Source organism: Microcaecilia unicolor, chromosome 6 (genome assembly GCF_901765095.1).
Source record: "Microcaecilia unicolor chromosome 6, aMicUni1.1, whole genome shotgun sequence".
Lineage (NCBI taxonomy): Eukaryota > Metazoa > Chordata > Amphibia > Gymnophiona > Siphonopidae > Microcaecilia > Microcaecilia unicolor.
The window spans coordinates 269,846,804-269,864,521 of record NC_044036.1 but is presented as its reverse complement, the minus strand read 5'-3'; the positions used below and the strand labels follow the sequence as shown (position 1 = coordinate 269,864,521).

Here is a 17,718-nt window from a genome sequence, read left to right as displayed (position 1 = left end):
CCCAACTAGAGTGCTGCAAGAAGTCTGCAGTACCTGTACCCTTGGACTCAGTGGATGACAAAAAGTCACTGAAAAGCAGAAACCCTAACTGTGATGTACTATGAACTTCTAGGGAAAATCTGTACCCAGAAATATTAGTTTTGCATCTTTAAGTAAGAATTTTTCAGTTTAGTTAATTACTATTCAAAGACAGTGGTTATATGATAAACTACACTATGCAGAATTAATTTATTGCACAGAATTACCCCAGGAGTAATCTTTCAGAAGTCCACACTATTACAAATTCTTTCAAATTGTCTTCCTTTCTTATAAGTACCCAGTCTCTTGACTTAAGTAATGTTAAGATGATCCCTTAATCATGTTTAAAACTAAAAACTTGACCCCCTGTATGCTGCCGTTCAGACTTTATTGGACTAACCACCCATAGATTAGTGTTGAACCCCTCTAAGACTACAGTCTGCTGGGTAACAGGTTTTCACTCTGCTCCTTCCATCCCCTCTCACTCTCTTCAAACTTTCAGTGACTCCAGGCTCCTCCTTTCGCTAATCTTAAGAGTCATGCTAGATTCCCAGTTATCCTTTGAGCAACAAATTTCTCAAAGTTGTTAAAAGCAGGTTTCCTTTGGTTGCATCACATTCGTTCAATTAGTAAGTTTTTGGATTTTCCCTCAATGCACACTCTTATTCATGCATTAAGCTCGCAACTCAACTACTGTAATTCTGTTTATGCCGGCCTTTCCTGTAACCAGCTTCACTACCTCCAAACTTCACAGAACTTTGCAGCTCAACTTTTATTGAAAGCTTAAAAAAGGTTTGACCACATCACTCCTTTATACATGCAGCTCCACTGGTTACCTGTTCCCTACAGATCCTAGTTTAAAATCTTGATTCTGACCCATAAAAAATAAAACCCCTCTACACTCTGGTTCTCCCTCCTACTTATCCTCAGTCATCATCCCCTACACACCAGCTTGTGCGCTTCATACTCTAAGATGTGAACTGACTAGTTCTTCCCTCCCCAAGATCCGCTGCTTTTTTTCTTTCTTGCTCCTAAGTTATGGAATAACCTGCCCACCCCCCCTTTCTCTTCCCAGATTCAAATCCTGCGTAAAAAGTTATTTTTTTAACCTGGCTTTTAACATGACCATTGATTGGTGGACTGTGCAGAGACCCTGAGATCACTTGATCCTGCCTGGATGGCCCATTTACTGCATAAACTCAAATGATTGTGTTCTTATATGTTTGCCTTCTTTCCTATCAATACCTGGAGTTCCCTTTCTGATTCCCCTTTATATTTTTTAACTTAGTTTTGTGAATCGCTTTGACCTATTTACTGTAAAAGTGGTATATCAAATAATAAACTTATTTCAGTTCCAGGAATGGTTCATCATCGGAAACTGAACTTTGCTTTCAGGTGTAAATCACAGAAACCTTTTATGTCAAAGCACACATGCTCTTGCCACAGTAAGACCTGGAATTTGCAACAGCTAGACCAATCAGGTGTACCTGTTCGGTAGGGAATTAATGTTATTTTATTGAAGGAAAACCCCATTTTCAAAATACCTTAGTGTCAGGTCAGCTTCCAACAAACTTGACAATCACATGGCCTCAAAGCAACATTTCTTTAAAGATCATTTATTTCTGCTTGGAGTATTCATTCTGATACTAAATAAACTATTTGAATTCCTTCATTGTTCTTAAGTAGCAAAACAGCAAGCTGACAAAAAAAAGGGGGCCTTACCTTTACTGCTTGGTTCTTCGTGTTAACTGGGGAATTCCTTAAGGCTGCATGAAAAGCTCTGAGCATATCTCCTGTACAATACAGCCAGCTAAGGACAACAGGAAGAATGCAAGAATGGTCTAACCCATCTCATATAGTTGGGCTTCAGTAATTGCCAACCACTTTAACTAAATCCATGTTAAAATGACTAGTTCTAAAGACTACATCAACGATTCAATTATATACCATCCTTCCAAAGTTGAGCACTTAGCTTGTTTTTCCCCATTGTGCTTACTTTCTTTCTCCAGCTTGAAAGGGAACCTTAAGCTAAATGGCTGTGCAAAAGACTTGCTTAAGTCTTTAGTTTTTCTTCTTTATGATTTGACAACTGTACATATCTGACAAACAAACACACACACACACACACACACACACACACACACCCACTCCATATCCATGATACTTACTTCATAATCAGGTACAGGACAAAGCCTTACATTTTTAAATAAGTAAAAAAAAAAAAAAAACAAGTGCAATGGGAGGTCAAGAAAGAAAAGGTTAATAGAAAATATTAAATACTTAAGAGAATAGTGGATGTCTGACATCGCTTCTCAGTGGAGGTCGTGGCAAGTAAATTCACCTTTAAGCACGTATGAAAAAGGATGGTATGACTCACATTTACGGTTGCACTCAAGTCATCATGCTTCATTTCAAAATCTACAAATAACCTGTTCTTTTGCTTGTATGCACTTTCCAGGCAGCAGATTCCCAAAGCATTTAACAAAGGAATTGAAAAAAGAAATGGATCAAACACACAATTCCCAACAGTACATTTCAGATTTGATTTATGCTGTTAAAAATTGAAGGGGGATTCCAAATGGAAAGTTGAGTGTTCTATGCTTAAGTAGAGAACGTTGATAAACCCATTGTTTTCTTTTACGTATTCAACTTTTTTTGCAATGGCCTTGCTAGGAGAAATAATTCTAATTACAGCTGATCACCCATGCAGGTCAGCAGCCAGCCAAAGGACAAATATAATCCTGTCTATATCATATTTAAAAGAGAAAAAATGGACTTGATAAAGCCAACCTTAATCATTAAAAAGGATCAAAAGCAATCTTCCCCACAGGGTAAATTCTCATAGTGAGAAACAGCCAAGAAGTTAAATATTATCAACTGAAATAGGAATTTATAATCTGCTTTTACACTATTGCTAGCATTTATGGAGAACTGAACACCAGTAATTTTGCTTTATAGACTGGGCAATATATTGATGCTAGACAGAGAATGATGGTAGTAGATAAGTAAACTAGATGTGGACCTTACTGTCACAACACCGTGCAACAGACCTCTATTGATCATTGCTCTCATTGCTTCTTCACTCAAAGCATCGTATGTGTTAAGAACAGCCATACTGGGTCTGACCAATGGTCCATCTAGCCCAAGTGGCTGATTCAGGTCACAAGTACCTGACAGAAACCCAAATAGTAGCAACATTCCATGCTACCAATCCAAGGGTAAGCAGTGGCTTCCCCCATATCTCTCTCAATAACAGACTATGGACTTTTCCTCCAGGAACTTGTTCAAACCCAGATACGCTAACCGCTATTACCACATCCTCCAGCAACAAGTTTCAGAGCTTAACTATTCTTTGAGTGAAAAAACATTTCCATGTAATTTCATTGAGTGTACCCTGGTCTTTGCACTTTTACCCGTTCTACACCACTCAGGGATTTTGTAGACCTCAATCACATCCTCCCCTCAGCCATCTCTTTTCCAAGATGAAGAGCCCTAACCTCTTTAGCCTTTCCTCATATGATAGGAGTTCCATCCTGCCATGAAACACCTAGCCACCCACTGGCATTAACCCGCAACCACTTAGAGGGTCTATCCCCACCACAGCTCAAGTCCGCCTGCACTCTACACTAGCACCCTCCTCCCACTGACTAGGTCACAACTGCCTCTGGGCGAGTCCGACGCTCTCAAATTATTCCCAGTGATTTCTAGGTTATGGGAGGCCACACTCCCAGTGGTCCCACAGTTCCCAGAAAGTACTCACAGACCCAACACACAAACCACCAGGATTCTTAATCAGTCCAGACAAGCAGGGCGAACAATTATGTTTATTATCATAAAAATGTTGAACAGTGAAACAGAAAAAGTGAAATCAGCAAACAACAACAGGTAACAAATATGGATCAATTATAAAACTAAACATTTGTTTACTTTCTAAAAAGTACCCGGGGAGATCACGAAATACGATGCTCACAGATCATCAAATATAATCACAGGGCCTCAGCAAAGAGATCTGTCTCTCTCTTCTCCTGGGCTAACTCGGGAAAAAGCCAGTAAAATCCAAATGAAATTGAGCTCCTGGGCCAATCAGAGCCCAGAACAACAAGTTTTAAAAGTATACTGCTGACTGCCTTTCCAAAAGGCTTAAACAAAGAAGACAGCCTTTGTTCTGTAGCAGCTTCAAAACATAAGCATGCATCACCTGCTGGCCAAACTAGATAGATACACTTCAGGAAATACCCAATATATTTTACAAGCTTAAAACACACTGTTCTGTCACACATTCCCTTTATCATTTTGGTTGCTCTTTCATCTCAGGCCTCCCTGAATTTTGTTGCTTTTCTTACTGCCACTGGGAGGCTTTTCCATGCATTTCATCATCCCTTTTGGATGTACCACTGGAGAAGTGATTCATAACTATTCCCAATCTATGCTTGCTTTTTATGCATTTATTTATACCTTTCAGATATGACAATACTTTGCACAATAAAAAATAAAGAGCATTTCTTTTTACCATGCAAGTGAATAGCAAATATGCTTTAGAAATTATAGAAGGACATATCTGTCTAACTCGACACACAGAAAATGACAGCAGGGAAAGATCATATGGTCTATCCAGTCTTCTCATCCACACCAACTGTGTGAGAAAAGCTAACTGCAATGGATTTTAACCCAACAAATTAAGGAAAAAAATATAGAAGAAAAGTAATCTGGCCAACATGCACTTCTGAAGCCTTTTAATTTTAATGGTTTGGTGATGTTGCCATAATGCTATAAGTTATAGGGGGAGTGGGGAGACTTCTGTACCCTTATAAAAAAATTTTCATGTACGAAGGTGTAACCACAGAAGATGGATGTTTACTTCAGAAAATCCTCAAATGATGCCTTCAGGCCTTATATCTGAGATAGGCTATTTTAGAACAAAAAGTCATATGAGAATCAGGTTGGAGCCTCGGAAGCGGGACAGGAAAAATTCAAGATACCAATTAAAATCTGGGGTCTAATACTTGTAACAAAGGAGGCCTTCTAGTAAGCTGCGTCAGGTGCTAATGAGGACACACTCATGTGTCCTGCGGTAACTGCCAAATCAGTACAATAAAAAAACGTGTAATTTTAATTTTTTTGGTGCAATAAAAAAATGTGTAATTTTAATTTTTTTGGGGAGGGGCGTGTCAGGGCAGTGTAGGCTTTCCTGCGCTAAACAGTATGTGCTAATATGGATGCACTATCTGGTTAGCGCAGATTATCACAAGAGCCTACAAAATGGGTGGTGGTAAGTGCTTATGCAGTAATTTTTTTTAAAGGCCATATGCTAATGGCAACATTAGTGAATGGTGGCAGTCACAAAAGAGAGGGAATACAGTATACAAGAACAACCAAACAAAGCAAACACTGGGCCTTCAGGATTGAGAACTACATTTTTCTCAATCCTGAAGGCCCAGTGTTTGCTTTGTTTGAACATTAGTGAATGGCCATTAATAAATAAAATTTTTTCTTTTTTTTTTTTAAACAGCAGCAGCAGCAATAAAAGTGGACTAAAGTGTGCAGGAAAGACCTGTGTAAAGGCACGTTAAGGCTATTTTTTGCCATGCTTAGTAAAAGGACTCCAAAGTTAAATGCTCCTGTGCTTTTTATTCTTTGCCTACCTAAGGTCTGGAAACCCCCCCTTACCCCCACTAATGAGCAAAACCAAGAAAATTTTAGGGTGGGGGGGGGGACTAATTTTCCCTAGCTCCTAAAAATAACTTGTCTACATTTTCTAAACATATTTCTACCCTGTTCAGTGGTGGTATTGTAAAGTACTTCACTGAAGGGGTGATGTAACTAGACTGTAAGCCCTTAGGAGGTAGGGAAATATAGAATAATCAATGCAAAAGTGTGAACTAAAAATATAAATTATGTAGAGTAGCCTCCTCCCTGGTGAGGGTAAAAGCACACTGCCCAATATTTCAAAGTGATTTAAAAAGCCTGGAAAGGCTCCTGGCCTTTTAAAATTGCTTGCCCATGGCTAACCGCAAATATTTAGTGGCACTTTACTGGTTAGTGCCACTGAATATTCATGGTTAGCACCTGAGCCAAAACTGGCTAACTTGTGAGCGTTTTGGGGCGGAGTTGGTACTTATGCAGTAAAGTGGAAAAATTCAGCCCAAATTCAGCCCTTAACCACATAAAAAGCGGTTCTATCTTAGCGGTTCAGAGCTGAATACTGCACTTAACCACTTTAGCGGCAAACAGAGAACTGGATATTCAATGTCGGTGCGTGGCACAGCACTGAATATCGGGGAATACTGCCAGCAGCAGACATAAAAACGCTGACCACCGCAAGCTGAATATCGGCCAGAGACAGTTAAGAATTGAAAGCAGCACAGGATGAGCACAAAGCATCTCTTAGCCCGGAAGAAAGCAGAGTACTGCAACAGGAAGGAACGTGGGAACACCAGATGGGACCATTTAAAAAGTAATTACATTGGTATTAAAACAAAAATCTGCAACAACTACTCCTGAGATGAAAGAAGTGCTTAAAGTGAAAGGTCTGCAAAACTTACCAATGCCACTTGAGAAGATGCCATCTTATAAGCCGGGCAAGAACTCAACTCTGGCAATGTGTTTCTAAACCATCTCAAATTATTCTTTTTGAATTATGATTCTAGCATGTGTCTGTGTTGTGCAACTGCCTTTGGGACTTGGCAAGATAGTGGTTTTAGCCAGTAGCGTACTAGGGGTGGGGCGGTGGGGGTGATCCACCCTGGGTACAGAAGTGTGGCAGTCGGCTCTGCCGGGCCCCGTCCCCTCTAATGTTACTTCCTGTTCCAGGATAGGGGACTGGCAGAGCCAACAGCCTCGCGCCTACTTCGTGTACCCCCTTGCTGGGAGGAAAGGTCTGGTGATGCGTTTCAGGGGAGGGGTGATGCAGCGACCCAACCCGGGTGGCAAACAGGCTAGGAATGCCACTGATTTTAGCTCTACAAACCATCCCCCCTCCCCCAGCTATCTGTAAATGTTACTGTCTACAGACATTTGCACCATCATCATCCAGATAACAAAAGACAGACACAAATATGAAGTCATGAAAAATTTAAATTTTTATATAAGAGAAAAAAAAAAAAAAACTCTTATTCCAGACAAATGCAAAACAAAAAAATCTTATAAGAATAAAACAGCCAGTGACAGTAACAAACTCTACTGCAGGTCTTATTTTAAACATTAGGACCTATACTGCATTTTACTGGCAGTTAATAAAGTCATATTAACAAGAGGAAAGCAGGGGGTTTTGCAAAAGGTACATACACAACACATATCAGGACAAAATGTTTTGTAGCTGATCCTGAACCAGGGTCTCTTCAGTTGGAGACTGGTCTCCTGAACTCAGGGCCACAGAGGTTTAGGTCCACGCACACTTAAACCAGACTCTGCACTGAGACTGCTGAAAACCCAGTGGCTGCCCTACCTGAGGGATCAAGTTAGTTTTCGGGGGGGGGGGGTTGTGAATGTTCCCAGCAGCAAGGAAGCTCAACCCGGTGGAGACCTATGAATTCTTATCTCTCTTCCTAAATGATTTTGTGCTGAAACATTATATAACCATGTAATAACCTGATATTTTCTCATATAGTAACAACAGAACTGCTTGTAAAAATGAGTTTAATAGTGCAGACTTCCAAGTCCTATCTGCAAACTTAGGCATCTCTTATGTGGGAGAGTCAGCAGGAGACAGAAAACTGAATTCTGCCAGTGACATCACAGGTATAAGCCGTGGTGCTCCCTGAACAATCCAGTATGCATCTGCCCAAACAGCAGAAGGTCCCTTTGTAACGCACCCATGCCCAATCTACCACTGTACCTGCAATGATAGTTAAGTGAGCAAAACACCAGAGTGGACTGTGGTCTCGATTTCATCATTTAACCCAAGCAGGACAGTTGGAATAAGGAGGAGGGGGTGGGGTTGGGGAGGGAGGGAAGGGAGAAATGTCTGGGATAAAACTGTTCATGTTTCCAATGTTTGTATTGTGATGTTACCTAATAAAATATTTAAACAGTTAAAAAAAAAAAAAACCACCAGAGTGGAACTCGCTACCCTGCATAAACCAGGATATAGCCATATCACAGGAACCCTGTATGGCTGCCATTTTCTTTTTTTTTTTAACTGAAAAGAGGAAGCACAAAGCACACCCAGAACCCTGGACCGTGGTCTTACAAGGGCGGGATTGCAGAATGGTGTCGCTGACTAAAGAAAAGAAAATTATCTGGTAAGATGTAATTTCTCTTTTTTTAGCGTCGGCTCCACCGTTCTGCACAAGTGGGATGTACCAAAGCAGATCTATTGGGCAGGGGATGACAAGACATGAATTGAAGGCAGCACAGGATAAGCACAAACCATCCCTTAGTCATCCCACTGAAGACGACTCTGCTACAGTCCAAGTGGACTCAAGCCAACATGTCCAATCTACAGTGCTTAGAAAAGGAATGGAGCTATGACCAAGTCGTTGCCCTGCTAATCTGAGCCCTAGTAGGGTGAGCCTTCAGCCCCCGAGTGTTAATTTATTAGGTCTGCCATCTCCATTTGGGCAGCGGAGCCATGGCCCTTTTACTACCCTGGACAGAATTGTCCATCCCCTCTAGGTACTTAAATACCCCAACCTTGTATCTGCACATGACAGTTTTACACAGAACAGCAGCAGGCTCCCCAATTAGAGAGAAACCCAGTAGTCAGTAGATATAGTAATATAGTTTATTGCAATCTCACCAACAGTAGTACAGGCAAATCAGGTATTCATATGGTTGAGCAGCATTACACGACACGTCCTCTCTCTCTCTGGCCTTCTGGAGTCTTCTGAAGTCTTCTGATCTAATACTCCTCAGACTGCTCCTTATATACTATTTTAACCCCATTCATTTCAATGGACCCTAGCTTTGTCACCAGAGCTCTTGGCCCTTATCAGTTGATCAAAATGACTCCACATGTTATCAAGCTCTAAGTATGAACAAGATATGCTCAGAGCACATCTTGTGAGATGACTTCACAGGTCACTTTGCTCTCTTCAGCTCCCCCCTCCCTCTACTTGCATCTGACCCTCTACTATCTTTCATTTTAATCAAAACATCTTGGCTCATGACTTCTTGCAGGTGCCAGTCTCAGGATTGTGGACAAGAGCAGTGCCGTAGCGAGGGCAGCTGACACACGGGGGCGGGTCGCCGCTGTGCACCCCCCACCCTGGGTGCAGCACGGCACCCCCCCCTTGGCGTGCGCACCCCCCCCCCCGGAGTGCTTACCACTACCATAGAAAACAGGGCAGGCGGGCGGGAGGGCCATTCTGCCCGGAGTGCACGTCGCTGGGAGCTGCGTCGGCTCCGCTGGTTCCCTGCTCTCTCTGCCCCGGAACAGGAAGTAACCTGTTCCGGGGCAGAGAGAGCAGGGAACCAGCGGAGCTGACACCCCCCCCAGCGGCATGTACCCGGAGCGGACCGCTCCACCGCCCCCCCCCCTTCCTACGCCACTGGACAAGAGCAAATGCCCCCTCCCTTGTCAGCTCTCAATTACCTCATTTCAGCACTTGATACAGTGAAATGTAACTGTGTCAAAGGTGATCTCTGATTTTTAAGGGCCTAGCTCTTAGCCTGAGCCATTTGCCTGTAGAGGCCTAGCTCTTTAACCTGAGCCATTGGCCTGCACTTCACTGAGAGCAAGGGCTAGTATATTTCTACATGAGGCACCGGATGATTCTTGCAGATGCAGGTACTCAACAGTCACCTTGATCCACCTTGTCACAGAGGCCACCTGTTCTTTTCAAGGGCCATGAAACAGTACAAAGAGGTAGTCACAGACAGAATTAATTTGTCTCCTGAAGGTACTGGAACAACATCCTCTGGAAATCCAGCTTGTGGATTCTCTGATCTGCAGAAGTTGAACTTTCCACCCCAAAGGATGGCAGAAAGACCTCCTGATTCACATGGAATGGAGACAACACTTTCGGCAGAAAGGAGGGTACACAAGCTCACTGAATCCTCTGAGAAGGAAAGGTATGGGTTCTGGCACAAGAGGGCTTGCAACTCCGAAACCCTTCAAGCAGTAGTGACAGCTACCGGAAAATACCATTTTGAGTAAGATCCTTAATGGAAGCCGATCGCAGGGGCTCATACAGGGCCCTGAGTGTCAAATTTAGATCCCACAGGACAAAGTGGAGATCACAGATAGGCTACCCCCTACAGGAAATGAGTCACCTCCCTATGCAATGCCAAAGAGGTGCCTGACACTTTCTCCCGAAAACCAGAAAGTCACTACCACCTGGACCCTCAGGGAGCTCAGAGCTAACCCCTTATCCAGGACTTACTGCAGAAACTCCAAGGGGAAAAAGATAGTTCCCCATACCAAAATTCAAAAACACATCAGACCCTGATATAAGCCAGGGACGTAGAAGATTTTCTGGGATGGAGCAGCATAGAGTCCACATCAGGGGAGAAAACACACTTCTCTAAATACTTCCTCTCGATGGCAAGACCATAAGCTAGAAGGGATCTGATCTTCATTTCTACCAGCTCCTGCAGGAGCAGATCCCAACCCCTTAGCAGCGGAAGAGGCTTTGCCATTAGAAGGTGCCAGAGATCCACATACTAGAGCCTGAGAGGCCAGACTGAAGCCACCAGCAGGACCAGATAAGGATGACTTGCAATCCTGTGCAACAGCCAACCTATCAAAGGCCATGAAGGAAGACAAAGAGGCTCCTTCCCCAGCCAAGGCTGAACCAGGGCTTCTATCCAGAGAGGCCAGCTCCTTCTGATGACTGAAGAAGTGCTCTGCCTTCACACAGATTCTACACTCCATTGGGTCAAACCGTGGAGCACCCCAGCAGTCCACAATGAGCTGAAAGGCCTGAAGCCCCAGCTCCCCTTCTATTGGACCCAGGAGAGAGCAGCTGCAAAAGTCCACCTGAATGTTGTCCTTGCTTGCAGATGGATCTCTGCCAGTGATGTGCTGGAGCCAGCTCTGTCCGGCTCGCAAGAGACGCTTGTTAAATTTTGACAGCTCTTGCGAGCCGGTTGTTGTTGGGGGCGAGCCGGCTCCATTAGGGGAGGTAAGCATGGCAGGAGGGCGCCATCACAGGCCATGCTTACCACCCCTGCAGCTCCAAAACATGTCCAATGATGTCCTTCGCCCCACCCTCCCCTCCCGCTCCCATCTGTCTTTTTTAATTACCTCCGTCGAAGCGCACGCGATTTAAAGCCCTGCTGCGTGCTGGCCGTCTCTCCAGGCTTCCCCTGCTTGCTTCGGTGATGTTTGCGCCCTTAGTTCCGCCTTCTGACGTCATTCTGACGTCATGACCTTTTTCCGCGAAGGCGGGACTAAGGGCACAAACATCACCGAAGCAAGCAGGGGAAGCCTGGAGAGACGGCCAGCACGCAGCAGGGCTTTAAATAGCGCGCGCTTCGACAGAGGTAATTAAAAAGACAGATGGAAGCAGGAGGGGAGGGTGGGGGCGAAGGACATCGTTCGTTGGACATGTTTGGGAGCGGGAGGGAAGGGCAGGGGAGGGAGAAGAATCACTGGGTATGGATGGGGAGAGGGGGGCAGGGGAGAGATTTGCTGGGCATGGATGGGGAGAGGGGGGCAGGAGAGAGACTTGCTGGGCATGGATGGGGAGAGGGGGGAAGGGGAGAGAGGAGAGTTTCAGGACATGGATGGAGGGGAGAGCAAGAGAAATTCTGGACATGGATGGAGGGGAGGGAAGGGAGAGAGGAGAAATGCTGGACATGGAGGGAAGATAGAGGAAGGAGATTAGATGAGGGAAAAGGAATTGAGGAGAGAAACTGCACATGGATGGAGAAAATAGGAAGAAGCTAGATCCACTGGACAGTCAAGTCTGCGGAGGACCAGAAATGAAGAAGAAAGGAGGAAAGAAAAGAAATAAATGGAAAGGAAGCCCTGGAAACGGAGTCAAGGGAACAGATAGAGAGCAGCAGAATCAGATACTGGACCAGCATGATCAGAGAAACAAAGTCACCAGACAACAAAGGTAGAAAAAAATAATTTTATTTTCATTATAGTGTTTGGAATATGTCCACTTTGAGAATCAGGTGCTGAACGTTAAAAGTTTATATTTATTTACTTATTTATGGCATTTTATCCCATATTAAACATGAATTAGATTGGAACCTGGGATCATTTAATTTTTTTTCCTGGAGAGAGTAATGCATTGCCTCCCCCCCACCCCCTCCCGGCTATAGCCAGCTCTGCAATTTTTTTTTTTTTTGGGGGGGGGGGGGGGGGGGGGGGCGCCGAGGTGGACCGGGGAGAGAGCCTGTTAAAAATTTATAGCACACCACTGGTCTCTGCCCACTAACAAGACTCGCTGCCTCCTGGTTCCACATTGCCTGTTGATGTAAGCTACTTCCATAACGTTGTCCAACATCACTAACTGCTTTCTCCTCGAGAAGCAGCTGAAACTCCCGCAGGGCTAGCTGAACCATCTGGGTTTTCAGATGATTGATGGACCAGGCCGTCTTCCAGCTTAAACCAGGATTTTTGGGCCATCTGGTCCAGGCAGTGCACTCCCAACCAAGGAGACTCGCATCAGTAGTGACCACAATCCACTCCTGGGGATTAGCGGAACTCATCAAGTGAGTCAAGCTATCCCACCATGCCAGACTGAGTCTCACCTGGATGGGAGAGAAAGAAAATAAAGTCAGTCCTGTGAGGCCGGAGCCCACTGCGACAAGATGGCCCGCTACAAAGAGCACAAATGAGCTCTCGCCCAGGGCACCACTTCCATGGTCACAGCCATGGAGCCCAGGAGATGCAAATAATCCCAGACAGTAAGATCCAGGAGTTCACACAACCTGCACTGCTGTGCACAGAGCTTCTCCACCCACTCCTCTGGAAAAAACACCATCCCTCTGGCCGTGTCAAAGCAGACCCCAAAATACTCCAGGAACTGAGATGATACCAGATGGCTCTTGGGTCGGTTTCCCGCCCAGCCCAGAGATTCCAGGAGGGAAATAACTTGGTGACCACACTGGCCTCCGTGGACAAATCAGCCCAAACGAGCAGTCATTCAGGTACAGATGAACCCGGACCCCATGGCACTGAAGGTGCACAGCCACCACTGCCGTTCCCTTGGAAAATGCACAAGGTGCCATAACCAGGTCAAAGGGCAAGGCCTGAAACTGAAAGTACTGCCCCAACACACAAATATATATGCATTGATGAGCAACTTTCTTTAAATTAGTTACCTTATTTACTAACTCCTCTTACTCTCTTACCTATCTATATGTTCCATCTTTGCTTATACCCTACACTGTTAATTAAAATGTTCTATTAGGTATCGTGTTGACATTATAAGCAGTATATTATGCCATACTTTCTATTGTTATTTGAATATTTTTACTGCTGTAGTTGTCTATTGTTCATGTTTGATTTACTCTTACTGTACACAGCCTTGAGTGAATTCCTTCAAAAAGACGGTAAAATAAATCCTAATAAATAAATAAATATATCTTATGGTGAGCAGCGATAGGGATGTGGAAATAAGCCTCCGTCAGGTGCAGGGAGGTCAAGAACTCCTCTGACCACACCAACATGATAACCAAGAGGAGAAAGAGTCTCCATGCGAAAATGCTGGACCCTCAGACAAGCATTCACACCCTTGAGGTCCAGAATGGGGTGAAGAGAGCCATCCTTCTTTGGGACCGCAAAATAGATGAAATATCTTCCCAGGCTGTGTTTCTCCTGCGGAACAGGCTCCACTGCCCCCAAAATGCACAGATGCTGCAATGTAAGCATGACAGCCTGTTGCTTTAGGTCCGAGCCACATGGGGAGACCATGAAGGCATCCAAACTCGGGGGTGTACCCTGTTTGACTACCTCCAAGACCTGTTGGTCTGAGGTGATGTGGGCTCACTCGCCCCGGAAGAGAGACAACCTACTTCCCTCTAGGATTGAGGGACCCGGCGCACCCTCACTGGGAAGAACAGGCAGCTGGGGTCCCGCCAGAGAAACGACAGGAATCCTGCTTGAAGGACCGACCCTGACTCAAACCACCTCATCTGGGCTGCAGAGCACCGAGCAGGCCTAAAGTGGCCCACCCCTTTACAAAGCCGCCTGGAAGCACAGGATCTCTCCACACTCCTCTGTCTCAACTCAGGAAGGTGAAGAGGTCTCACCTCCCCCATGTCCTTTACCAAATTCTCCAAGTCCTCTCCAAAAAGCAAGAACTCCGTAAAGGGCAGCTGACTCAAGAGCTTCTTAAGATGCCACATCTGCAACTCAGTGGCAGAGTCACAGCCAACGGCGGTCCATCAGAGAAAAGGTCACTGAATGGGAAGACAGATGTACCAGCTTATAGAGAATATCTGCCAAAAAGCCATCCCAGAGTCCAGGCGAGAGGCCTCCGAAGTCTCTGGAAGTTGCTGCAGCCAACGCAGCACAGATCGAGTCACATAGCCACCACAGATGATGGCCTGAAAACTGGACGCTCCAACTGAGGCGGCCAGGCAGAGCTGCTGCTCCACTCTATCATGAAGTTCCTTAAGGGCCGAGCCCCTCTGGATGGGAAGGGCAGTCATCTTTGTTCCAGGGAGCACCACAGCTTATACCAGTGATGTCACTGGTGGAGTTCAGTTTTCTCTACCTCCACCTGCTCGCAGGAAGGGATAACATCCATTTGTCCAGGACAGTGGAGCAGATGCAAAGAAAAGTATCTTTGTGGAATGGTAGGGGTTGTGTATACTTGTATCTGGAAAAGTATAGGTGTGTATCTGTGGGGTATTTATTGAGCATTTAGGAATGGACAATTCTGCCCACTCCTTCTCCCCACTCCCTTGAACACTTTTCTTCTGACATTCATCATCCCCCTACCTTCATGCTCAGGTGAATAATCCAAAACCAAAAATTGTATCAAAATTTCAAAATGGCACCAGAAACAAAAATAAGAATAAAAATGGACTTATATTAAGAAGCATCTTGAGTTTTGGAAAACTCTGGTTCATTTTCTAATTATTCTGAGAACATCTTTAGGGTCAAAACTCATTTACTCTCCATCTTCTATTTCTGATTTGTGAGGGTTTCATTTCTGGTCTGTTCCAATTGGTTGTGTTCGTTTTCTAGAATTGCTACTGCATAAGCCCATCTCCAAGTATTCACCTCTTTCTCATGCTATTGCACTGGCCAACATCTGCAGATGTACAAGACATCTCTAACAGCTGGCACAAGTGGTGGGAACCCATCATACAGCTTATACCCGTGTGTAGTCTGTGCCAGAAGTACAAACATTAAAAAAATATAAAATCTCACAGGCAAGCAGCTCCTGGGTACTGATTATACTGTCCTGAATGACACATCCTAGTAGTTGTCAGCACGATTTGAACATCCTACTAGTTCAGTCCTGGTTATGCTCTACCCCAGGTGTGTGGTACAACAGTACCAGGTTGCCAGAGAGACTAGGAAAGCAGGACAACTAACCTGACCGTAAGGTGCACAATGCATGTACTGTGTGAAAACTATGCTGCTCTCACAGTGCACAAGATCCATAGCCAGGGTACTGATTCATGAGTTTTGAAAATGCTCATCATGCTTGAGCAGCCAAGAGATGGGAGCAGGTGCTAGCAAAGAGAAGAATGGAGAGCTGATGGAGGCAAGGACCAAGATGGAGAAAGGCAAAGGGATGAGAGATGATGAGGTCAAAAAATGAAAAATAAAGAGGAAGGGGTTGATAAGACAGCTGATAAATTTGAAGAGATGCCAATGAATGGAGGAAAAATGGAAGAAAAAAAACAGAACGCAAGCTTCCTGGTAAGATAGTAAATGACGGCAGAAAAAGACCTGCATGGTCCATCCAGTCTGCCCAACAAGATAAACTCATATGTGTTACTTTTTGTGTATACCCTTACTTTGATTTGTACCTGTCCTCTTCAGGGCACAGACCGTATAAGTCTGCCCAGCACTATCCCCGCCTTCCAACCACCAGCCCCACCTCCCGCCACTGGCTCTGCCACCCAATCTCGGCTAAGCTCCTTAGGATCCATTCCTTCTGAACAGGATTCCTTTATGTTTATCCCATGCGTGTTTGAATTCTGCCTTTTGGTGGCAACAAAGGCAGAACCATTGTTGCACTACCTTGGCAAAACATGCATAGCTTACTAATGCAGTACTCTTCTGAAGCTGTACTTTTGATTTTAAGAAACTGAAGACCACCACACCAAGTAGTTTGATATTGGAATTGCTCAGTGGTTAGAGAAGTGGATTGCAAACCAGGTAAATCAGACTACTTTTCCTACATCTCTCCTAATATTGACCTTATGTAAGTCAGTTCACCTTCCACTGCCCCAGGTACAACTAGATAAGTCAATTTGGGCAAAGAACTCATACCCGATTACGTAACACACCTTGAATTTGGATTTGAAAGAGGCAAACAGATCCAATCCAAATCCAAGAACTGTTTTAAAAATGGGTATCTGATGTATCTGTATTCTGATGGGCCTGTTTATTCCCTCCCAAAATTTCACTCTAGACACACCTATGCCAACTTCACAGAAAGACATTAGTCATCTGCAGAAACCTGTAAATATATGATTCACTCATTTGTATTCCGAAAGTCAGCAAAATGAATAGCTTAGTTTGGCTATTTAGCAATCTGCCCAGGGATCCCAGTATGCTCTACTTTTCCACCCAGTTATTCCCTTTTGCAATATGTGGGAGAGGAAGGGGTGGGAAAATTAAACATATTTGCTCATCAATGAAGCAAGTGATCCTAGTTAAGAGGACACATCCTAGCAAACCCAGGTGCTAAGGTAGGTGCTAGAAGGCCGCATGTTTGGGCAACAGCCTCACCAGAATTGTTTTAGTTGTTTAATCATTACAAAGCTATGTGGTTAGAAACGGAAGGAGGGAGGGATGCTGGATATGTGCTAAGTGGAATTCACATGCTCATCTACCCAAAACAGCAGGGAAGAAAAAGCTAGAAGGTGGGATGTATCCTTAGCAGTGTGGAGCTGAATCATTGCAGAGACTACTATGTTCTTTAGGGATTTTTATTGGGAGGAAGGGAAGTGAAACCCATTTTGGCCCTAAATAATTGGTTAAAATATTTTAAACAAGCATAAAGTACAAAAGACAGCAATTTCATAGAGTATAAGATACCTTGCAATGCATTTCAGTTACAGTACATTGTTTGGAGTATTTATTCAGAGTACGTAACTCACATGTTTGAACCGCCAACATAGCGTTGTACTTAATATAGTAATTCTGCATTTCAAAAAAAATGAAAATAGACAACAGAACAGAACATAAATTAGAGTCAGGACATTGGGAAACAAGAGGGTGGCTGAACAGCACAAGAGCAGCAAATGAGCACAGCAATCAAACTGAACACAAAAAGGGGTGGGATAAAAAAAATTCAGAAAGAAACAGGTTAAGAGAAAAATACAGAATTTCAGTCTAGGTCACAATAAATTCAGTGAAACAGCCAAGTTTTGAGGGTGGATTTAAACTATTTAGCAGAAGCATCAACATGAAGGGTAATGGTGAGTAGGTTCCACAGCATAGAAGCCAAACAGCCAAAGGCAATATGCTCAGGAAGAATCCATCTTAATCTCTGTAACTGAAGAAACAACCAAGTGATGAGTATTTAATGAACATAAGATGCAGGAAGGCTGGTAAGGGATAAACAGTGAAGATAGGTAGGGGGCATTTGGGTATGCATGAGCAGCAGAATTTAA

The 17,718-nt window shown here is 44.1% G+C and overlaps 1 protein-coding gene across 1 annotated transcript in view; it reads right to left on the bottom strand.

The window, feature by feature from the left end:
- ARPC5L (actin related protein 2/3 complex subunit 5 like) overlaps positions 1-17,718 on the bottom strand; it is a 49,904-nt gene that overhangs the window by 15,299 nt on the left and 16,887 nt on the right. Inside the window, exon 2 of the mRNA XM_030207385.1 lies at positions 1,741-1,813. Coding sequence (XP_030063245.1) covers positions 1,741-1,813 — 73 coding nt within the window. The remainder of the gene's footprint in view (positions 1-1,740; positions 1,814-17,718) is intronic.